Consider the following 24,494-nt stretch of genomic DNA (forward strand, 5'->3'; position numbering starts at 1 on the left):
AAGGTAGAAGTGAGGGTTCTGCAAGAGTAAGCCGCTTGCTCAGAATCCCAGACTCGCTCAGGCCTGCCCTCAGGGGTTCTGACCTCACAGGCCCTGAGTTCTATTTTAACCCCACCTGCCTGCCCTTGCCCCAGGAGCAGGTGCTGACGGGTAGCGGGAAAGTGTCCTCACATCATCCGTTTGCTGCTCGAGCTTGGCATTGATCTTGATGAGGCCGTTCACTTTGTCTTCTTCCACCTGAAGGTCATCCAGTGTTTGCTGGTGGGCTTCCTGCAGAGACTTCTTTTCTTTGGTCAACTTGGAAATGTTTTCTTCCAGAGCCGTCATCTCTTCAGAAAGATTCTTTACCTAGGACAGTAGCAACAAGTGTTGATATTAAATGATGGGTATCACACAACAAAGAATCCAGAGGCTTCCAACAACAAAGGCTGTGCTTTCTCCCCTCCCTCCCCCCGTTTCTTTATTGGTTAATTCTTTATATTCTGGCTTGGGCAGCTTCTCCGTTCTTTATCTTCCTCTCCAGTCTCTCAAAGTGCCTTACCTTCTCCCATTAGGATTATTCCTTGGCGGAATGCATTATAATGTACAAAGAAGAACATGGTCAAGTTAGCTAACACACTGCCTCAGAAGGTGAATTCATCAGTCTGTATACCCATAGGATACACATGTGGACATCTGTTTGTTAGGATGTTGATGGGGATTTGGAACAAGGCAGGGAGGGAAGGAGGGGCACGGTGGCACCTGCACTTCTCTTTGGCTCCCACCTTCCGCTGCCAGGCCCCCTGGTTAGAGGGAGCAAGGGGGAGGGGCCCGCAGACCTGGGGTCTCCCACCTTGTTCTCTGTGGCATGCTTCTCCTTCTCGACTTTGGTCAGGGTCAGCTCCAGGTCGTCAATGTCTCTCTTGAGCGAGCAACACTTATCTTCCAGCGTCCTCTTCTTGGCGACCAGGTCGGAGTTCATCTCTTCCTCCTCTTCCAGCCTCTCGTTCAGCTCCTTGACTTTGGCCTCCAGTTGAATCTTGCTTTTGATGAGGCCCTCACATCGCTCCTCAGCGTCCATCAGATTTTCCGTCTCCTGAAAGAACTGGCTCGTTAGGCGCTCTGCTCAGCCTCATTAAAAGCCCTAGAAGGAAAGGGCCTCGTCCCTTAAAAGCCCATCACCTGGACATAAGCCCAGGGTGGGTCATGTGTGCACGCTATGTGTCTGTGACTCCTCACTCCACAGAACAGATCCCTGAAAGCACACAAGAATCTGTGATTAAGTACATGTTCCAGAAGGCTTTAAAAAACATTTACTTATTTAGAAAGTCAGTTACAGAGAGAGAGAGAGAGAGAGAGATCTTCCACCCACTGGTTCACTCCCTAGATGGCTGCAATAGCCAGCACTGGGCCAGGCCAAAGTCAGGAGCTTCCTTCAGGTCTCCCACGTGGATGCAGGGACCCAAGCACTTGGGCCATCTTCTGCTGCTTTCCCAGGCCATTAGCAGAGAGCTGGATCAGAAGTGGAGCAGCTGGGACCTGAACCAGTGCCCATATGGGATGCCAGCGTCACAGTCAGTGCTATGCCACAATGCAAGCCCTTCTGGAAGGCTTTGTAGCAAGCATCTTAGACCACAATTAGCTCATTCTGTTCTTAAAATAAAGTGGGACCTATCTCTCCATAGATGAGTATTTTAAGAAGTAGGCATATGTTGCAGAGAAACATATGGGAAGAGACAGGCAAGAGTGAGTGCTGTGTTTATGGAACGTCCATGAACATGGATCGTGTGCTAGATGCTTTACATGTATTCATTCCTATAAGGCAAGCACTGTTACTATGCCCATTTTACAGATGAGAAAGCTGAGGCAAAAGAAGACAAGTAGCATGTCCAAGGTCACACGATTACCAGGTGGAAGATCTGAGATCTGAACCCAGTTACTTGATTCTAAAACCCAGTTCTCTTGCCCCTCTACCTGGAAAAAGTGTTCCCAAAAACTGTGTGATTCTGACCGGAAAAGTGAAAACATGAAAAATGCTTTGCACATAAAGGCAAATGACTTTCGGGGATTATTAAAGAGGAAAAACTATAAATGCATTAACTGTGAGATGAAACAATTACACGGCCAGAGTGTTGTGCAGTCCTCTGGTACAAAATGCCTAACTTTAAAGCATTTTTGGAGCGTAATAATATTGTTGAAAGTCACACATGGGGCCCGGCGCCATGGCTCACTTGGCTAATCCTCCGCCTGTGGCGCCGGCATCCCATATGGGCACCAGGTTCTAGTCCCGGTTGCTGCTCTTCCAGTCCAGCTCTCTGCTGTAGCCCGGGAGGGCAGTGGAGGATGGTCCAAGTGCTTGGGCCCCTGCACCCGCATGGGAGACCAGGAGGAAGCATCTGGCTCCTGGCTTCAGATCAGCGCAGCGCCAGCCGTAGCAGCCATTTGGGGAGTGAAACAACGGAAGGAAGACCTTTCTCTCTGTCTCTCTGTCTCTTTGTCTCTGTCTCTCTTTCTGTAACTCTACCTGTCAGATAAATAAATTAAAAAAAAAAGAAAGTCACACGTGAAAACCACTCTTTCTACTTTAAATTGGGTTATTCACTTTTTTTCACTCATATGAAGTAAATTCTAAAATAGTCACAAATTTATTAAAACTACAGTAGAATGTAATTCCTAGCCATTTATTTGGAAAAAGATGATTAAATCAAAGTTTGCCATTTGGTTTGATTTCTACAGATTGGATTTTCTTGAGACCTGGGCATTCTTGACAATTTCTTGTTATGGTGACGTATACGTGCTTCTCCCATGCTGTGGAGAAGAGGGAGGAATCAGGGCGCGACAAATCCCCTTTTATGTATGTTTTCTGGGACACCCTGGTTTTTGGCCAAGCTGGGGGTCCCTGTACTTCCACCGTCAGGGTGGTGCTGCAATACCACATATGACCACTGGGTGACACCACTGCCTCTTGAATAGACACTCGGAGGGGGGCTACCATGTTCCTGCTCTCCAGGCCTCCAGAGTCCGCGTTTTTGGAAGCTACTTACGGACTGGACCTGCAACTGGAGGTCATTCTTCTCCTGCAGCAGGGTGACCATCTTCTCCTCCAGCTCCTTGCGGCGTGCCTCAGACCTGGCCAGTTCCTCCTTGGCCCTCTCGAAGTCCTCCTTCATGGTGGCCATCTCCTTCTCGGCCTCCGCGCTCTTGAGCAGGGGCTTGATCTTGAAGAACAGGTTCATCCAGGGCCAGTGCTTGACGTTCATGAAGGCGCGGATGTTGTACTGGATGCAGAAGATGGAGTCCCTGTGCAGCCGGGAGGACTCCGGTTAATAACCCACAGCACAGTGCAGTCTCTGCCTCCTCACCTGGCCACCCTGGGCCCAGGATCTGCACCCTTCCCCTAGGTGGGAAGGCGGCACAGCCCAGCTTGGCAGATCCTAGGGATCCAGAGTGGGCCTGCAATCAAGGCAGATGGCATAGCATGTGCAAGGGTTGAGAGGTAAGAGAGAGACGGAGGCTGTCTGTGGGTCCCCCACGCTCCTGGCTGCCTCTCCCCCACCCCATAGAAAGTGCCCTGCCTGAGGCCCCTGCAATGTGCATCTTTCATTCCTGGGGCCTTTCTCCCACATCCGAGTTGTTGATCAGCTCTTGCCTCTGTCTGTGCTTGGCCTGTGTCTTGCCAAATGGAGTCCTCTTCCTGTTGGAATACTGGTGTGAACCCAAGGCCGGTCCTCGTTCATCTCCCTCCCTCTTGCCCTGTTTGCCCGGTTTCCACTCTGCCTTCCTCCCAGTGCCTCTGCTACTCTCTCCCACCTGCACCTTCCACAGCATCATATTCGCAGAGCTCACAGATACCTGAAAACACAGTTTTTTTCCCCCTTAAACCAGTCCCTTCTTTGAGATTTTAAAACAGGTTTCAAGTCCATGCTGGCTTCCATATGCTTCACAAACTGGATGCCTGGGAGTTCTTCCCGACTAACACACACTGGCAGCAGCAGGTGGGGGACCGGGAGAATGTCCCCAGCTCGCCCTCTCCGTGAATCCACGTCCTTGTCATCTGTGCCGCAGTTGCCTCCTGAGTGATGAAATACTCCTCGAACCTATGCCCTCGTCTTGCCCATAACCTATGTCCAAATTCAGGCCCTCGTCACCTCTCATATGGACTCTGCCACCACCTGGTCTTCTCGCCTTATCCCCTCAGGTGCACCCTTCTCCTGAACTGCCGGAGTGACTTGGCCCCAGCACTCGTCCCCTTAAGCCCTTCATGGCTCCCCAGCAACCAGAGGACACAGTCTGCTACTGAACTTGATGCATGCCTGTCCCCAGCTCCATGCCCCACCAGTGTGACCTGCTCTCTCCAAGGCTATCTTTCTCAGGTCATGCCAAGCTTCTTCCAGGAAGTTCTTTCCTCCTGCTCACCCCTCCATGCCTGTCCCAACCCTCCAACCAGCATGCAGGCTGATTCTTGCCAGTCCCCCATGGCCCTGAACAGAAGGCTAACGTTGTACTTGTTTTAGGGTCGAAGTCACCATGCATGTGTTTGCTTCCCACCCTGGTGTGAGCTTGCAGGTGGTAGGGTCTATTCCTGTTCCCCAGGGCCAAGCAGAGAACCCAGCACTGGATTGTGGCTCAGGAAATGCTGTTTAAATGGATAACCCAAGACTAAGGGCAGGAGGCAGGAATCAGGGGCGAGGGTGGCGGATGTAGGGTGAGGCAGGGGTGAGGGCCTGCATCACCTCCTCTCCATCATCTTCTTGAACTCCACCCGCATCAGGTACCCCCTGCACAAGGCCTGTGTGCGTGTCATCAGCGTTACCAGCTTCTCGTCTCTCATCTCCTCCAAAAGTCCCAAGAGCCCCGCTTTGAAAAACACCTGCATGAAAACAGAGAGCCCTGCTATGTCCTCAGCAGGATTCCATCCCAGCCCTCCAGGGCGTCTGCTTTTGCCCAATCCCAGCCCTCAACCCCCAGAACTCAGGGTCGGGGCTGGCAGCAGCCCAGCTTCCCAGCTTCAGTTCTCAGTCTCTGGTCTGCACTGGGGCCCCTTCTGGGCAGTGAGATGGCCTGTTCTACAGTAGGTTCCAGGCCCCATCAATCCAATGGATCTATTCAGACAGACCCCCACAGGGAGGACTCCAGAAAGCAGCCACGAAGCTCAGTTGCACTCAGATTTGGAGAGGTTCAAGGTGCATCTATCACACCCTCTTCCTCTCTTTCTGTCCATCTGGGAGGGCCAGTTCCACCCTCAGGCTCACCTCACCTACAATCTGCTGGGGACCCCTAGCCTGCCCCTGTGTAGGAGGGAGAACTTTGGAATCAGGTGATCTCTTGAAGCTGGCTGGCCGTTGGCATTCACCATCCATCTGACCTTGATCATTGCCCTTGCCTTGTTCTTCTGAAGCTGCCATTCCCCCCACGCCCCCAAGAACCTGATGAGGTCAGGACCACCTTTATCATGGTCATCCCACCTCACTGGTCATTGTGAGGAGTCAATGAAACTCAAGGTGCTTCAAAAAGTCTGTAAAAAGTGGAATTAAAGATTACATTGATTTTAGTGCAAAAAATTTTTGAAATCATGCATAGTTATTTCTTTTTTAAAAAACCAATCCAGGTATGCATGGTTAATTACAAATGTAAATTCTCTAGATTGTAGATTGATTTTTGTATTGTAGAGAGAACATTCAGCAAATATTAAGTTGTAACTATGGATTTTAATTGTGATACTTAGATTAAGCCATGTAATACTTGTAACTACTACTGACGATCCACTACTCATTAAATAATAGGACACCCTAAAAATTATTTTCTATTTCTTTTTAAAACTGAAACTAGTGATGATCCATTACTCATTAAATGAAGGTAGACAACATATTATACTCTAAAGATTGTTTTCTAATTTTTTAAAAAATTATATTTTTAATGGCAATTTTTAGCATTTTGCCACATTTGTGAATATTGTCCTTGCTGAAGTACACCTTCCACATAGTGATGTCATAATATACATTGTCTATGAACTTTCTGAAGATGCCTCTAATGCATGGGTTTCCAAAATTTTTGCAACAAAAGAAGCTGATTTTTTTCTGTATTATTTCTTTGTTCCATATTATCTCTACGTTATTTCCTAATTCGTTTTCTGTAAACTTTTTGAAGCACCCTGGGAGGTGTAGAAGGCTGCTCTCAGGGCTGGTACGCATGTGTCTGATGAATGGCAGCACTTTCTTGGTGAGAGCCGCCTCTCAATTCCTCCCTGCCCCGGAGTTCTGCCCATGCAGCCCTCCTCAGCTCCTTCCTCCCCCTGAAATATGCCTCCATCAGCTCCCTCCAGGACCCCTGAGCTTCCCTACGCTTTCATCCTGGGCTTCCAATCTGAGCTTCTGGCCACTTAGCAGCCAGCATGCAGATCGAGGTGTCTGCAGCTGCACACAGAGCCCCCTTTGCCTGGGCTGCTGGAGCAGGCTGAATGGAAGAGGAAACGGACCCTCTCCCCGGACCAGCCGATGGGCAGCCAGAGCTGTGGGTGTGCGAGGGAATCCCACCTTCAGTGTTCTCACCTTGGTGTGGCCAAACCTGTACTGCTCTCGGTCCACGTCAATGGAGTTCAGGAGCTTCTCAGAAGCATTTTTGCTGTCGATGAACTGCCCTTCTGGGATGGCGCTGGCATTGAGGATCCGGTACCTGAGAGAGAGGACGGAATCTCCTGCATGCATTCAGCTCCCCAGACTGACCCCATCTCTGAGCCATGGCCCCCTACTTCTTGCCTCCTAGGCTTGCTCCAGCCTTAGAATATTGTATGGCAGGTCTGGGGGAGGGCATGACTTGGGGTTGATGCCAGCAAGGGAGCTACAGCAGGAGGAAGCGAAGCGTGGAGGAAGGATACTCACAGCTGAAATTCTGCTTTAGAGGAAATGATTGCTTTCTAAACTTAAAAAAAGCCTTGAAATCAAATGTGACCTGCAGACATTGGTTCTCCTGCCTCTGGAGGCTCATCTCCCCTCCTCCACCCCGGACAGGGACTTGTGGGCCCAGATGGCTGGGAGGAGAGAGTTGGGGGAGAGCAGTGGGTCATGTTGGATGAACACCTCTTGGGGGCAGGGGGTGTGGTTTCCTAGTGGCATCTCCAGGTAGAGGCCAGGGATGCAGATAAAATCCAAAAATGCCCAGGAAAGCTTACACAATAAAGAGTTATCTAGCCCCAAATGTCAAAGAGCAGAGGTTGAGCCATCTTGGTCCAGAGTATCAACCAGGCTAGAAGGTCTGGATTCTGACCGTGGAACCACTTTGGGTCTGGGGTCATCCTCCCCAAAGATGAAGTTCATAGAGACCTTGGGAGGTCTGTGGGCCCGACAAACACCCGTTTCCTTAGGAGTGACTCTGGGGAACACAAACGGTGCCCTTCACAAGGGGAGAGCTGTAAAGACACAGGAGCGTACCTCTGTTTGAAGTCGGCATACAGGATGCGGCTGGGGAATCCTTTCCTGCAGATCCGGATGCCCTCAAGGACTCCATTGCAGCGCAGCTGGTGCATGACCAGGTAGTGGTCCATCACACCTGGGGAGAGAGTGTCCTGGAAGCACATCTGTGGCTTTTTCATTCTTTGTCTTTGAAGGATTGGGGTACCATGAGACACTCCAAGACACCCATTCGTCCCAACTAAAATGAAGGGGTTGGGGTGGCTGGAACTTGCCTATAGGTCCCACAGTAGAAATAATCCCAACAGACTCTAGTACTCCATAACCATGTGGATAAAAGCCAAAATACTGATCTGTACCCTGTCCATGGCCTTTGACTCTATAGCCAGGCTCTACAACTAAAGGACAAGGATGTACAACCTATAGGCTGTGCCTTCAGTGGGAGGAGGGAGACAAAGTAGATAAAGAGAGAACTGGGGCTGGCGTTGTGGCCCAGTGGGTTAAACTGCTGCCTATGATGCTGGCATCCCATATGAGCACCAGTTCAAGTCTCAGCTGCTCTGCTTCCAATCTGGCTCCCTGCTGATGTGCCTGGAAAAGAAGCAGAAGATGGCCCAACTACTTGGGCCCTGCCACCCTTGTGGGGGACCTGTATGGAATTCTAGGCTCCTGGTTTCCAACTTGCCTAGCCCTGGTTATTGTGGCCATTTGGGAAATGTACCAGTAGATGGAAGATCTCTTTATCTCTCTGTCACTGCCTTTCAAATAACTAAAGTAAGTATTTAAAAAGAAGGAGTGCTATGGTAGGGGATGGAGAGGGTTGAATGCAGGGCAGGTGGTCATTCACTAGCTGTTTAGCACCTGCTGGAGAAAGCAGTGGGGAGAGCTAAAGCTAGGATAGAAGAAGAGGAGCACAGGGACAAGTCTCCGTGGTGAGGGACCACAGCCCCTCTTGGTAACCAGCCTGGATCAGGTGCAAACTGAACTGGGCCTGGGAAAATTCTCTCTCAGGGCTGTGTGAGGGGTTCCGGGAAAGGTGCTGTGACCTCATGATGGTTTCTCACTGTGGACTCTAAATTGCTGGTAGGGCTGCAGTAAGGTTGCCTTTGACTGAACCTAAGGGAGACTCCCAGGAAGCTCACACCCTTCCTTGGTTGCTGTAGGGGAGATTTCACTGCATAGTTTTCAAGGCTGTCCTAGAGCTGTGCTGACACAGCAGGTTTAAGCCACACATGCAAATAGCATGTACGTCTGTTAAAATTAAGAATTCATGTCGTTAGCTGCACTCGCCACACTTCACGTAAGTAATGGCTACCATATCGGACAGTGCAGATGTGGAGTATATCATTCCTGAAAGTTCTGTTGGTTCAGTGATTCCCTAGAGAAAAAGCGGACAAGACCAAAGAGAGGCTGTATCAGAAATTCAGCGAACTGCTGAGTGGGAGTGAAATCATCTCCAGTTATTTCTCAGATGATGATGATTCTGAGAGGCTCAAATTCCTGCTGTGCTCTTTACCAGCTGTGTGAAATTGGACTTTCTATGCCTTGATTTCATTTCATATTTTTAATTTAAAATTTATTTTATTATTTTATTCATATGGTTGCTGGGAGGATCGAGTGACTTGATCAGCCCTTGTCCTGACTGTTGATGTACAATGTAATACTTTATCCCTTTTAGTATTTTTTTTTTTGTTCTAGTACTATTGGTTGAACTCTGTAATTAACACACAATTATTTTTAGGTGTTTAAATTTTAACTGAAAAGTGATTCCTGTTAAATATAAGAGTGGGAATAAGACAGGGAGGAGATGTACAATTTGGGACATGCTCAATCGGACTTGCCCCAAATGGTGGAGTCAGAAACGTGCCAGGGGATTCCAATACAATCCCATCAAGGTGGCATGTAACAATGCCATCTCACTAGTCCAAGTGATCAATTTCAATTCACAATTGATCACACTGATAGGTCTAAGAGTCAAAGGGATCACACAAACAAAACTAGTGTCTGCAACTACTAACTGATAGAATCAAAAAGGGAGAGAACAATCCAACATGGGAAGTGGGATACACAGCAGACTCATAGAATGGCAGATGTCCTAAATAGCACTCTGGCCTCAGAATCAGCCCTTAAGGCATTCGGATCTGGCTGAAGAGCCCATGAGAGTATTTTAGGCACGGAAAGCCAAGACACTCTGGAAAAAAAAAAAAAAGACCTAAATGAAAGATCTCTGCGAGTGAGATCCCAGTGGAAGGAACGGGGCCATCAAAGAAGGAGGTACCTTTCTCTGAAGGGAGGAGAGAACCTCCACTTTGACTATGGCCTTGTCGGAATAAGATCGAAGTCGGCGAACTCAAAAGGCTTCCATATCCTTGGCAACTCCTGACTAGAGCCTAGGGAGATTACTGACGCCATAAACAAGAGTGTCAAATTGTTAAGTCAACAACAGGAGTCACTGTGTACTTACTTCTCATGTGGGATCTGTCCTTAAGTGTTATCCAATGTGAAGTAATGCTATAACTAGTACTGAAACAGGATTTTACACTTTGTGTTTCTGTGTGGGTGCAAACTGATGAAATCTTTACTTAATATATACTAAATCAATCTTCTGTATATAAAGATAATTGAAAATGAATCTTGATGTGAATGGAATGGGAGAGGGAGCGGGAAATGGGAGGCGTGCAAGTGGGAGGGAAATTATGGGGGGGAAGCCATTGTAATCCATAAACTGTACTTTGGAAATTTATATTTACTAAATAAAAGTTAAAAAAAAAGATGGTAAAGAGGTTTAAATAGCCCCTGGCACTATGGAAGGAGCCTAACAGATACTATAGTTGTTGCTGGCTGCCACCAGGCACAGTTAAAGAGAAGGGAGAAAGGTATACTTATAGGACACTGGGCCCTTTTGAAGCCACAGGAAAATGTACAGACCCTTGTTTGATGATGGGGAGACCAGAGCTGCCACTCTGCTTTCCTAGCTGTGCACCCTGTTGGGGGCCATCTCACAAGGAGGGCAAAACCCTTCCTAATTCTCACAGTGCTCCTATGCAGTGGAAGGACTCCAGGGACACTGAAGCCTAGACAGGTAAGTGCCTTGCAGAGGAGTCGCAGCACTGGGATGGGACTTGCTTCCCTCGCAAGGCCCCGCTTGTTTGTGCGAACTCAGATTCTGAGTTGAGATCTCTCAGGGCTTGGTCTAACTCTTTCCTCCCGGTCCAGGCTGAGACGCTCTTCAGCGGGCCCAGGAAGAGTCCTACTTTGTTTTTGGACCGACATACTGAACTTCTAATGAGTTCCTTGAGCTATGCCATGTCCCTCTCACATCACAGCCACTAAGGATGTCTTCTTCCCCATCACTCCCTCTTCGATCTTGGGGTTTTGATGATTTGTGTTAGATTGCTCCTTCTAGGGCTAGTCAATTCCTAGTGACAGCACATGACCTACAAGGGCACCTTTCACAGATAAACCACCAGAGCCAAGGTCCTTACTCCACAACAACACCTGTGTCAAGCTCTCCCGGGGCTCCTATACCCCAGACCAATAGTCCCCTGTCTTAATCACCCAGGACAGGTACAAGACAACTAGGGACAGTTCCTAACCCTTGAAGCCAAACCTAAGCCTGCTTAACTGCTTGCCCTGCCTCTCCCATCGGCTTCCTTGAAAACTGCAATAGAGACTCTCACTTGTGATTTCCCCTTGACTCCTAACCCAGCCCCTGTGCTTCCCCCTCGTGGCCTTGCCTGGTGCGTTGTTTTCTCTTAACTGTGAGTGACAAACTATGTTTTCAATGGCAGCCAGCTATCTCTCCTGATCTGTTGGCTTCACCATGGTCGAAGAGCATTTTGAGGAGTGGTAAAAACTAGAATCCTTTTCACACACACACAGGGACAGAGAGAGAGAGAGGAGAGAGAGGAGAGGAGAGAGAGAGAGAGAGGAGAGAGAGGAAAGAGAGAGAGAGAGAGGAAAGAGAGGAGAGAGATTGAGAGGAGAGAGAGGAAAGGGGGGGGGAGAGGAGAGAGAGAGAGGAGAGAGAGAGGGAGAGAGAGAATATCTTGCACACTCTTCAGGGGGTCCTGTTCTGGTTGAGGGTGACTCACCTGGAGTCTTGGTCTCATTGGGAATCAGACAGCGAACAAAGTGGGGGTGAGTGCTCCTCAGGTTGGTCATTAGTTTGTTTAAATTTTCCTGAGACAAAAACCGAAAAAGGCACATTCATTTGAGGAAATGCCACACCACTGGGCAGAAAGCTGAACGTGGAGCTGCCCAATACGAACCCTGAACACGGCTGACACGGTCTGGAACGAGGAGCCCTTCTTCTTCCCGCCCTTCTTGCTGCCCCCCGAGTCACCTGGAGAGGCACAGAAGGGAGGGTCAGTGATACCTCAGGGGACTCGGGTGTGGACTTGCTAAGCCACTTCTTAGTCTAAAATCTCAAACAGGAATTTCAGCTTCCTTTTGACATACAGAAAGGACGTTTTATTTTTTTTTTTTAATTATTTTTACTTTTTTTTTTTTTTTTTTTTTTTTTGACAGGCAGAGTGGACAGTGAGAGAGAGAGACAGAGAGAAAGGTCTTCCTTTTTTGCCGTTGGTTCACCCTCCAATGGCTGCCATGGCCGCACCGCGCTGATCTGATGGCAGGAGCCAGGTGCTTCTCCTGGTCTCCCATGGGGTGCAGGGCCCAAGCACTTGGGCCATCCTCCACTGCACTCCCTGACCACAGCAGAGAGCTGGCCTGGAAGAAGGGCAACTGGGACAGAATCTGGCGCCCCGACCGGGACTAGAAACCGGTGTGCCAGCGCCGCAAGGCAGAGAATTAGCCTAGTGAGCCGCGGCACCGGCTTTTATTTGTTTTTAACGTGCCCCCCGACTACCTGGATTTGGAGTGAGACATGGGTGGCATTTGCCTGGGAGTGTAACTTAGACTCTCAGGATGGAAGGAGAGTCCATCTCTTTGGAAATCAGACAGGAAACCCAGCTGAATCACTGGCAACACTGAGACATTCCTCCCAAGCTTGTGGTTTCTTTCAAGAGCTAAGCTCCTATTATCATTGAACCCCTATTTATTTTTTTTTAAGATTTTATTTATTTATTTGAGAGGTAGAATTATAGACAGTGAGAGGGAGAGACAGAGAAAGGTTTTCCTTCTGCTGGTTCACTCCCCAGATGGCTGCAATGACTAGAGCTATGCCAATCCAAAGTCAGGAGCCAGGAGTTTCTTCCCGGTCTCCCACATGGGTGCAGGGACCCAAGAACTTGGGCCATCTTTTACTGCTTTCCCAGAACATAGCAGAGAATTGGATTGGAAGATGAGCAGCGGGGACTAGAACTGTCACCTATATGGGATGCTGGTGCTTCAGGCCAGGGCTGGCCCCAAATCCCTATTTATCTTTTAATGAAAAAATATTGACATTTTAAAAGAATATTCTACAACTCAACTTTTTTTTTCTTTTCTAAAACAGATCACTTTATTTGCCATCTGAATCTGGAGTCAGTGACAGTCTACTTTTTCTGAATGGCTCTGTTTCAGATCTAGCCTCAGATCCTTCACCAAGATTCAGCCTTGGGGAAAATGTTGTCTCCCTTCCCCCTATACTCTTCTTAGTTCACCATCCCTGTAGCCACAATCTTGGAGAAATGCACGTTTGGACACTTTTCCAGATCTACCTCCACATATGGTCCTATGTGAAGGTCTTGGTGTTGCCTAACATGAAGTTATGCAGTACAGCTACAGTGATATCCTGATCAAATGCTTAGAAAATGATGTTCCCCATTCTAGTTTACCTGTGTGCCTACATACTACATTCCTCTACTCAGAGCCCACTAGACATTAATTTTCTAAAAATCCAATTATCTATGGATTCTTATGTTGCATGTTTTTTCAAATTAGAAGCATTAATTCATTAAATGTATACATTTAAAGTAATCCAAACAATTTTAACCTGTTTTGGCTACTATAGAAAAAAGCTATATATAAATATATATGCTGATAACTTTAAAAATTATTTTATTAAACTTTTGGCTGGCATGGGGAGCTACTTTGGAAAAGAATTCAGTGGTTCTTCAAAGACTGAAGCACAGCCACTAATTCAACTCCTAGGTATATACCCAAGAGAGGTGATCACATGTCCACATGGGAGTTTCTACACAAGTGTTCATAGAACATTATCCACAATAGTCAAAAAACTGAGACAATCCAAATGTCCATCAACTGGTGGAGAGTTGGAGAAAAATTTGGTGCATTCCTATAATGGAGTATTATTTGCCTAGAGAAAGAAATGAAGTCCTGGTGTATGTTATGACCTGGACAAACCTTGAAAATCTTGAACTGAGTGCCAGAAAGCACACACAACAAACCACACAGTGTACAATTTGATTTACAGGAAATGTGCAGAACAGGCAAATCTGTGGAGGCAGAAGTAGATTAGTGGTTGCTTAGGGTTTGGTACAGGAGTCTGGGGTGACTGCCCATGGGCTACAGTATCAAGCAAATATTCTCAAACTGGATAGATATGATTGTACAATGCTGTGAATACACTAAAACCATTTCATTTTTAAGGGTGAATTTTATCACATGTCAATTATATCTCCATAGAAGACTATTGAGTAATGCACCATTGGCTATCTTGTCCAGCCGAAAGTCCTATTTATCTCCATAGAACTCAGTCTCTAAAGGAAGAGGAGGAGGACAAAGAAACACGGATATCAGAGACAGACGGATAAATCAAGATCAAGCTTATCAAACCTTATATCTGACTACTGGCTCTTCATGGGCTGCTTTGGGAAGCGAGTAATTGCAGACAGCTTTCCACAAGGGAAGTAAAACATAGAACTTCACCTGCTTCTGCTCCAGCGTAGTTGGAAAAAAGGAAGGACAGCAGCTTCAGTGCAGACTTCTGATAGAGCCCGACCACGGTCTCATTCAGGGGGTCCTTGTTCTTGTCCAGCCAGCCGGCGATGTTGTAGTCCACGGTGCCCGCGTAGTGCACCAGCGAGAAGTGGGCCTCGGCCTTGCCTTTGGCAGGCTTGGGCTTCTGGAAGTTGTTAGACTTGCCTAGGTGCTGGTCATACAGCTTGTTCTTGAAGGAGGTGTCTGTGGCCTTGGGGAACATGCACTCCTCTTCCAGGATGGAGAAGATGCCCATCGGCTAGAAGGAGGATAATGGAGACTATGCATCTGCATTGATTAATAGTACATACCAACAGCTCCATGGTCTGGAGAAATCAAAGAGAATCTCTTTGGTATTATCACTTTGGCACCAAAACACTAGACTATAAGCCCTGGCTCCTGATCTCTCTGGTGTGATGACATAACAATACTAGTCATAGAGTATGGCTTAATTAATATTTGTTGAGCAAAAGAGTATAAAATGGAATTACATGTATATAAACATAGCTCACTTTTAGCAATATATTTTTTAAAGGTCAAGTTATATATAGTACAGCCATAAAGTAATGTAAGTCCTATTTAAAAAAATTCTGGATTTCTCATTGCTACTATAGAAAGATATGAGTATACTTATTCCAACATGATCAGTGCTTAAAATGTGATAGGATTCTGTTTTTAAAAAGTTGATATCATTTCTTGCTTTCATAGTAACATCTTGCCAAGAACCCCTACTGATCCATGGTCTCTCCTCCTTGGGATTTTGGGCAAAATCAAATAGGTAAGAAAGGTCACAGTCCTTGTTGGGATTCCAATTACATTCTTGGGAATAAGTAAGCCCTTTGATATTATCCAACCATGTGTTTCAGTAGCTGTCAGAACAGATTACACAGCTTCTGGTGCTTTGCACAGGCTTACCGTCTCTGCACAAGGGGATTCAGGTATCTGCAGGCTTCCAGCATGGAGGGAGGGGGTTAATGGTACCATTCTATCAGCAGAGACAAGATAGAGCAACAAGGCAAGAGTCCCAACCAAGAAAGAGCTGTCCCTGGGGAACAGGAGTTCCCTACCTTCTCAATGAGCTCAATGCAGGCAGCCAGGTCCATCCCGAAGTCAATGAACTCCCACTCGATGCCTTCCTTCTTGTACTCCTCCTGCTCCAGCACGAACATGTGGTGGTTGAAAAACTGTTGCAGTTTCTCGTTGGTGAAGTTGATGCACAGCTGCTCCAGGCTGTTGAACTGAGTGTTTCAAATACCAGAGTTTGAGTGAGTTTGGAAAACCCTATTGGGAATTTAGCAAAACAGAACTAAGTAGGAGGCTCCTTCTTGGCCATTTACCCAAACAACTTACATCAAAGATCTCAAAGCCTGCAATGTCCAAGACCCCGATGAAGTACTGCCTGGGCTGCTTGGTGTCCAGCTGCTGGTTGATGCGGGTGACCATCCACAGGAACATCTTCTCGTAGACGGCTTTGGCCAGAGCGCCCACTGAGTTGGTCACCTTGAAGAAGGATCATTCCCTCAACCCTCAAACTAGTATTTTTATGTTGAAAACATAGAATTTGAAACTTATAAAAAGTGATGTCTTAAGGGTCTAAAGCAATTGAATACTGGCATTTTCATGTAGTTCAACCTAATATTAAAAATGCTTTGAGGTCTTTGCCCAACTCATGATGTGTACCCTTTGGATTTACAAAGATAGTTTTGTAACTTGCAAGATTATATAACAAATGGCTCCAGCCCCCGCCCAGACTTAATCAGACACTCAATCCAGATTGTGTTAATCCAAGTTTCTCTCATGAGATTTTGGAACTAGGATCAAAAGACACAGGTCTCAGGAAACACAGACATGTTGAGGAGCTCCCACGGACTCTTCATTTTCTGGCCTAGACTCTCAAGGCATTCACTGGGTATTCCTTGATTTGTGTTCCTTGAGTTGCCCTGGAGGCCTAAGAATGAATTACTCCCCCAAACCAGAGCCAATATCATATGTATTTCTGAAAGCCGCAGCTCAAAGGGTTTGAGGATGGTGATTAAACTATGAAAACCCCCAGTCAATGGGATCCAGAGCATCCTGGTTACCTGCTGGACATTTTGTCCTTTGGTGACATATTCATTGCCCACCTTCACCCTTGGACAGCACAGACCTTTCAGCATTTCTGCAGAATTCAGACCCATCAGGTATCCGGCTTTGTCAGCCACTGGAGGAAGAGGAGAAATGGTGTCATGCACAAACAACAGCTGCTGAAGGGTCCAGTCTGGCCCAGCTCCTCCCAGGAATGTTCTCCATAATCCTTTTAGACATTTATGTTCTCCTATTGTACGAGACCTAGGATTGTCTCATGAAGCTTTTTAATTCCATAGCTCAGGGGCCTGTGGTTCTTAAGGATTTTCCATTTTCTTCCTAGATACAGCTTTACGAAAATGATGTTTCTTTGTCAATCCTTAAACTATCTATATTTCAATTTCATAAAAATGTATTAATTGCATAGTAATTTTTAGAATATGATAATACCATCAAAATAATATACAAGTAAAAGAGGCGACATATGGATAGTTGAATATATATATATGAATTTTCCTAATTTATGCAAAAATGTCATACTAATAGTTGAGAGAGATGTACAAAACTTTGACCCTGCCTTCAAGAGTTTGGAGCTGGTGAAAATCAAGTGAGTGTAGAAATTTCATATTCTTCATGGTCTGCAGTCAACTCTCTGTATCCATGGATTCAACCAAGCCAGATCAAAAACATTTGAGGGAAAAATTGCATCTGTACTGAACAAGTACAGATATGTTTTCCCTTGTCACTATTCCCTGAACAACACAGTGTCACAACTATTTACATAGCACATACACTGTATTAAGTATTATTTTAAAAAAAAAAACCCAAGAGATATTTAAAGTATTAAGGAGGATGTGTGTAGGTTCTATGCAAATACTAAGCCATTTTATGTAAGAGACCTGAGCATCCACAAGTTTTTGGTGGTTGTGTTGGGGGAGGGGGGGTGAGATCCTGAAACCAATTCCCTGTGGATATAGAGGAATGACTTAATATGGTTTCATGTGATTCCGTGGCCATTCATGGACTTTGGAATGGACCTGATGTCTTCATTGAGCACACTGAGAATGTAGAAAAGTACTGCTACCCAGGGACAACTCAGTCTTGGTCAGTACATTCCCCTTGTTGCTGGCTGGCGAAACAAGTTAAAAAAAATCCAGATCAGAATTTGTTAAGTACTTAATTAGAGGCCAAATTCATGTTTAACTCTTTGCTCAAACTATCTTCTTCCTACCTTGCCCATTTAGGTAGATGGTATGATTATTTTTCTATTTACTTAATCTTAAAAAGCTTGGCATGATACATCCCTTTCTCTCTCTCTCCATGATATGCTTGTTCATTTTACCCTGAAAACAGCTGGCCTTTCCACGGTTACCAACAGTTGTGGACTAGTATAGTGGCAAAGAGCTCTCTAGTGTCAAACTGCCTGGGTTCAGACTTGTGCTTTTGGTTTTTGGTGCCTCAATGTTGTCAGGTGTGAAATGGAAGACAGTCACAGTACCCGTGTTGTAGGGTTGTCACAGCATGCCCAGTGCACAGGGAACTCCCAGCAAACATTCACTCAGATTGAAATCATCATCAGACCCCTACTACAGCCCTCCACTTCCCCTTTACTGGGCTCTTTCTGTCCCTAAACACCGAACACAAGGCCGGTAGGACTGGAAGAGGGCCTGAGACTCCTCTGTGACACAATCGAGACAGCCCACCCTTGCTGAGGAACCTGGGACTTGTTTCCAAGAGTTCCTCACTCTTGGTGAGGCTGACTGATGACAGATAAATTTCAGGTGGTCACACATACTTCCCCTGCTGCTTGGAGCACCAGTGGCTTTTGTGATCTACCAAATACATTCTGAACCATTTACTCTAGCACTCAAAACCTTCCCAAATGGATGTCAAAATAATAACTTTTAAATTCTCGTCTCTTGCAAGTCCACTACATATATTCTGTTCCACAGTCAACATGTATTTCTCTCTGCTCCTCAGTCCCCATCATATTCCTTCCTCTTTCCCTCACTCATGACGTATCTTCTATCAAGACCACCTTCTCCTTGGCATCTTTCAGAATTCTACTTATCCTTCAAGTCCAAGTCAAGGTCCCCTCTGCTAGGAAGTCTTCCCTGATTTCTGCTCTGGATACTTGAGTTCCTCTCCTTTTAGTTAGTATGGACCACTGTGATGAGCAGGATTTGAAACTGGCCCAAAGAGTTGCATGTATCTGGTGGGCAAGTCTTATATAATCTCCTTCACTTGAGTGCAGGTGAATCTGTGAATAGGAATGGATATCATCCTTCACAAAGAGGTTACTAATCAGTAGGCTTTAAATTGATAAAAAGGGATATAATTTAAAAGTAGAATTAATAGGGATGACTCACGGTGCCAGCCCTTTGTGCAGAGAATTTGCAAGGTGCATTGTGAGAGTTAAGAGTTCAGATGGGTGGGACATAATGGGGGCAGGGAGATGGGGATATGGGTTCTGTAACTCACTGTTCGGCCTTGCCTTTTCCCCTCTGTCCTATTTCCAGACTTCTTAAGGATGAGGGTGATGGTGGGGTCAACCAGGTCAAAGTTTGGGGAGGAAGATTTGTTCACTAGTCCTTGTTTCAGTGTCAAGTTCAACAGACGTTGGGGAGAAATGAAAGTAGGAAGAAAACTCGGCCCCCACTTTATTAAAGGTCTCATTTTTTGGCCCAAATGGTGAGTATAGTCATCATTAACTTCTGTACACTAATAACAATAACATGGGGAGAAAGTGGAGCTCATGTAATGAGATTTTTCATAAAATTCCACCTTAAAAAACAGATAAACTGGGGCCGGCCCTGTGATGCAGTAAGTGGCTAAGCCTCAGCCTGTGGCACTGCATCCCATACAGGTGCCAGTTTGTGTCCTGGTTGCTCCTCTTTCGATCCAGCTCTTTCCTATGGCCTGAGAAAGCAGTGGAAGATGGCTGAAATGTTTGGGCCCCTGCACCCATGTGGGAGACCTAAAAGAAGCTCCTGGGTCCTGGCTTCAGATTGGCCCAGCTCTGGCTGTTGCAGCCATTTGGGGAGTGAACCAGTGGATGGAAGACCTTTCTCTCTGTTTTCTCCCTCTCTCTGTAACTCTCTCTCTCAAATAAATACATAAATCTTAAAAAAAAAATAGATAAACTTAGGGTAATAGAAGGCAGAGTAGATGGTGATTATTCATTACCAGCATGGTAAGTTTTGTAGTTCAAGGATTTGCCACCACAGAAATCCTTGGCTGAGTGAGTGAACTTCCCTAGTTCATACGCAATGAGCTTCAGACAACCCAGACATGCAATTTTGGAAGAAGAGCTCTTGAGAGGAATGTAAAGCTTATTGGCTCCCAAGTTCTTTTCCCAGATGTGGGTACCTTCAGTGCCATCCGGCTCCGCCTGCTCCTCACGCTGCTTCTGCTTGAATTTCATGTTCCCATAGTGCATCACGGCTCCTGTCAGCTTGTAGATTCCAACCTTTTCCTCTGAGCTGAAGCCCAGGATGTCAATGGCATTCTGGGAAAAAAATTGGACTCAGAAATCAAAGTGCAGCTTTTTCTTGGTAAAGACCTCACTTTTTGCCCAAGTAAGTAGATGACAAGTGGATTGTGGCAAATTAGGAATTAAAATAATTTCCTGACCATCTTTGTGTGGGTGGGTGGAGTGGAAGGGAAGAGAATATGAATAATCTGTTTCTGACCATCAAATGAGAACTGAGTATGCTCCTCCTGACGTGCACCTAGCTTTGGAGGCTGTCTTCTCTGTGGGCATATTGGAACCATTATGTGAGACTGGGAGAAGGAAGTCTCACAGATAGGAACTGAGAAATGGTTCAATAGCTTGAGAGTTTGTCATTGCCATATAGGAATTCCAGGGCTGTTCCAACTCAAGATGTGATGCATTACAGATTTTAGAACTGGAAGCAAGGATCATGGAAAATAACACTGTCACTTTTCAAATGAGATAGAAGCAAAGTTTTCCAGCGCCCTTTCTATGTGAGAGGCACTGGGTAGGCACCACCATATGCCATTGCATTCAATTCTCACAAGAATCCTGCAGGTGCACAGATTTTTTTTCCCCAAATTTCCATGTGAAGAACTGAGGTTTTATGAGAGTAAGTAGCCTGAAATGGTATACAACACATTTAGTGTTATTAGTACTATGTTAGTGTTTATATTATGTTTATATTAGTATATTATATTATATAGGATATATGATATTATGTAGTATACAATTATTTAGTTATATATTAGTATATTTATATAACATAATTTAAAAATACATTAGTATTATTTATTTATAAATATATAGGATATTATTTTTATAGTAGTGTTATTGTTAGTATTTAGTAAGTAACCTGCAATGGCATGCAACACTTTTCGTTATTATTGTTCTAATTATTAACCCTGCAAATACTCCCCAAAGATCAAGGCTACCATCCCAAAAGATGACCTGAGGAGGGAGGTGTCCAGGGCGAGCCCAAGGTGGTGAGTGGATGAAAAATGCAGGGGCTGCTACAGAGATCAGGCTTTTTCCACTGCTTTATACTTTTTCCTATTTCCTGGAAGACTTGTGTAGGTGGTTTTGTACCCAGAAATGTTCTGGCAAATGTTATGTTAAAAACCTTAAAGTGCAAACTTTTATTCTACTTAAAATGCTAGTGAAGTTCTGTTTTAAAGAATCTTCCAGATTCCCATTCTGAAATCCTGTAATAGAGAACTGAGTTGGGGAGGGGGCAGTCTGTACTGATCCTCTGAGTTTTTGAGTCTGGGACCTGGGTACTAATCACTTAGCTTCCTTGGATCTTGATTTTCTCAGGAGTTCACTCACCTGCCTCATAGCTCACAAGTTCAAATATTCTATGTGTCAACACACAAGAAACCAAACACTTACATCAGTTGCCAACAGTTCTTCACTGTCATCAATGCTGGCTACTGTGACCTCTCCTTGGCTCACGAACGGGAAATCAAAGGGGTTTGTTGAGATCAGAAGCAGGTCTGCAAAACACAAAGATCCATCCCTTTAGCATTTCATGCACAACTCACTCCAGGGTTTTTGCCCCCAATGCCACTGATTTGAAAGGTTAAGAATGATATCCTGAGAACTCACCAATTAGTTCTGGCTTCTTGTTGGACATGATTTGGTAAAAAATATGATAGCTCCTCTCACTAGATAATTGAAATGTCACTCTGGATTTTTCCAACAGATCTAAAGTAACAACAACAACAACAAACAATGTTATTTCAGGTTCCTGAAAGATACCTTTTTAGTCAAATACCCAGGTCTTTGTAGAGGGTCAGACTCACAGGTTTCAATGTCTGCCGATGCTAGCTTTCCCGTGGCTCCAAAATGAATCCGGATGAACTTTCCCTGTCCAATGGCATGTTGACAAACACCATGTTATTTCATTTATACAGTTCTGTGGCTGGCCTCTGACAGGTGGCCGCCACCAGTGGGTGGGGAGCACAAGTCAAGGAGGAAGTGGGGTAGAATTGGGAACACTGCCCTCCTCTCTATTTCCACAAGCTGGATCAGCCAAGATTCCAGGCAGTTCTACCAGCACCTGGCCTTGTCCCCACATCTCAGGGGATGCCTGCAGGCTGCCTCTCCTACTCTCTGCCTGGGAGCACTTCACTCTTGATTGCTGCAGTAGTATTTATCTTGCTGCCTTACAGCTGCATTTGCAAACTCTTCCTCATCACATCTTTGGATTAATAATCTGATTGACCTGGCTTAGCACTTCTTTTGCCTCTAGATGTTCCTTCTGAGATTTCTAGCCTCAGTTTTACATACAACTCACTAGAAGCATATTTACCTTATCTAGCACATCGAAGTTCAAGTCCAGTGCCTTGGCTATCAAAAGAACCACTAAGAGTCCGGTGGGCCCTTTTTGGAGAGTGAAAGGTGAAATGTTGTATGTATGTGTATATATCTGTGCTTATTTTACATTATCTGCTTGATTGGCCCTATACCATACTGGGAACAAATATGAGGGCAAAAAGATTGCCTTGCTTGTCCGCCCAGAGTCTGGAATGTGATTGGTGCCTAAATATGCTCAAAAGTTTCTCAAGACAGCCTGCAAACAATTAGTGAAAGATGGTAGAGATATATGTTGGATCTTCAGTATTTTTCAGCACTTCAAGGAAGAGGATGGAAGTTACCCCATTAGCCTAAAAATGTTTGGAGAGTGGAAGAAGGACAAAGTAACTGGAATGATTGTGACTTTTGGGTCAGGACCAAGAGAGGCCTGTGAACCAAATAAATAGAAGTGATAGCAGGGTATTCTCTGAAGGCATTGTCTGTCATGTTCAGGTAGTGTTAGCACAAAAACTAAGTTGGTCCAAGTGCAGCATACCTCTGACATGGAACATGTATCCAGGTCGCCCCTAAGGAAGGGGACTTGAATTGTGGAAAACAGATGAGCAAATGGACAGCACACAGGGCACAAAGGGCATATCCAAGAATAGACAGCACAGCATTCAAAACATTGGTCTTTGATGAATGTACCTACCTTCTCATGAGTAATGATTTTACTTTGGAGGGGCAGCAAGAAAATGTGGGTTGGGATGATCCAATCAGTGAGATGTTTGGAGTTAGGCTATGTGTTTCCAGCTGTAGGCAAAAATGAGGGCTTCACATCTGAGTCCTTGCCCCACTGGCCAGGGAGATTATGAAATAGAGGGCTGGATATTTGTTTACTTACCAACATGGAAGTCAATAGCTCTTTGGTTGAGATAATCTTAAGTGAAAGATTGAGGGATGGAACATATCATTCAATATTTTCAGTATTAGACTGCTGATATATATATATATATATATATATATATATATATATATAAAAGCTCTTCTGCTTTCACTCATTTTTCCTTACTCCCAATGCCCCCTGACTTGGAGAAGGTCAAACCTGCTAACTTCATTGATAAGAGACTTTCTGCAGGTAAATGAATGAATATTGCTCAATGGACTTTTCCATTTTAAAAGGTTTCTACAGAGAGAGACCCATGATAGTACACAGAATTGTCCTCAGCTGTGGAATTGGAACCACTGCAATGACTTCAGGCTACTGTAAGGTGATGTTGACTAGTTAGGGAAAAATAGCTAAGCCCTCCCTCCACCAGGAATAAGTCAGCACATTCTTCAAAGAACATCATAGTACCCCACTGGGATAGATCGATCTGAGTCACTTGGGGTTAGAAATAGGTCTTAGCATATTTTAGTTTATGTGGTAATGTTTCATGTGCAGTATTTGAGTGGAGGTTTTTTTTTTTTTTTTTTTTTTTTTTTTTTTTTTTTTTGCAGGGCAGGAGGGTAGCGGAAAATTGTCTGAGTCTTACAAATCTTGAGGAGTTGTCATTCCTCACAGTCTTGGCGTTTCCAAAGGCCTCCAGGAGGGGATTGGCCTGGATGATCTGATCCTCTAGGGTACCCTAGTAAAAATCAGAAAAAGACAAGAGAAGACTTGGGACTGTTCCTGAAGTAGTCCCTTGGTGACTCAAAAGTGTAGGTGCTTTAGATGGGGTTCAGGGAGGGATGTTGACCAGGCCTGCCCTGTGGTCAGTGCAGGTGTGCAGAGGTGTCCACAAACCCACCCCACACCACCTGAGGAGCCTTCATGCCTGTCTGAGAGAGGTTCTTCCTAGTACAGCAGTGCAGTGACTTCTGGTCAAGCCAGAGTGCAGGCTACAACTTTATCCCCTCTGACTTGGCCTTCAGATTTTCTTTCTTTGATAATGTTTCATTGTCAATCATGGATTTTTTTAGAACTTCTGTTATCGCATGAGCCATGACCCACCTCATATTGACATCTCTGTGTTCAGGAAGAGAAACTGAATGTGAACAACATAAAAGTGACGTCTTTAGAAGAATCAGTAGTTCTTAAAAAAGTGTCTTGAGAGGCAAAATATATTTATGAGGATTATTCCTCAGAAGTCCACTACAGAAATCAGGATTTTCATCCTCACCCCTACAACTGCTGAGCCTTCCGGCTCCAGTGCCCTTTGGAAACTGCTGTCAACTCCAGGGCTTCTCAAAGTGTGGTCCCTGACCAGCAGCAGTATGAATTGTTTCTGGCAACAGGGTAGAAATACAAAATGGGAGTTCTTACCCTAGACCTGCTGAATCAGAACTTCTGAGCCTGGTCAGTCAGAAGTTCAGGAAGCACAGGGTTA

The 24,494-nt window shown here is 45.4% G+C and overlaps 1 protein-coding gene across 3 annotated transcripts in view; it reads right to left on the minus strand.

Moving 5' to 3' along the window:
• MYH13 (myosin heavy chain 13) overlaps positions 1 to 24,494 on the minus strand; it is a 67,095-nt gene that overhangs the window by 18,185 nt on the left and 24,416 nt on the right. For all 3 annotated transcript variants that reach the window (XM_070059951.1, XM_070059952.1, NM_001163066.1), the window contains 17 exon segments: positions 23,661 to 23,753; positions 21,633 to 21,696; positions 21,436 to 21,534; positions 21,220 to 21,323; positions 19,704 to 19,842; positions 16,352 to 16,470; positions 15,621 to 15,770; positions 15,338 to 15,508; positions 14,220 to 14,529; positions 11,657 to 11,730; positions 11,480 to 11,567; positions 7,407 to 7,524; positions 6,528 to 6,651; positions 4,713 to 4,849; positions 3,024 to 3,279; positions 833 to 1,075; positions 172 to 348 (listed from right to left, as the gene is read on the minus strand). In XM_070059951.1, coding sequence (XP_069916052.1) covers positions 172 to 348; positions 833 to 1,075; positions 3,024 to 3,279; positions 4,713 to 4,849; positions 6,528 to 6,651; positions 7,407 to 7,524; positions 11,480 to 11,567; positions 11,657 to 11,730; positions 14,220 to 14,529; positions 15,338 to 15,508; positions 15,621 to 15,770; positions 16,352 to 16,470; positions 19,704 to 19,842; positions 21,220 to 21,323; positions 21,436 to 21,534; positions 21,633 to 21,696; positions 23,661 to 23,753 — 2,466 coding nt within the window.

The sequence above is a fragment of the Oryctolagus cuniculus genome, chromosome 17 (genome assembly GCF_964237555.1).
Source record: "Oryctolagus cuniculus chromosome 17, mOryCun1.1, whole genome shotgun sequence".
In the NCBI taxonomy this organism is placed as follows: domain Eukaryota; kingdom Metazoa; phylum Chordata; class Mammalia; order Lagomorpha; family Leporidae; genus Oryctolagus; species Oryctolagus cuniculus.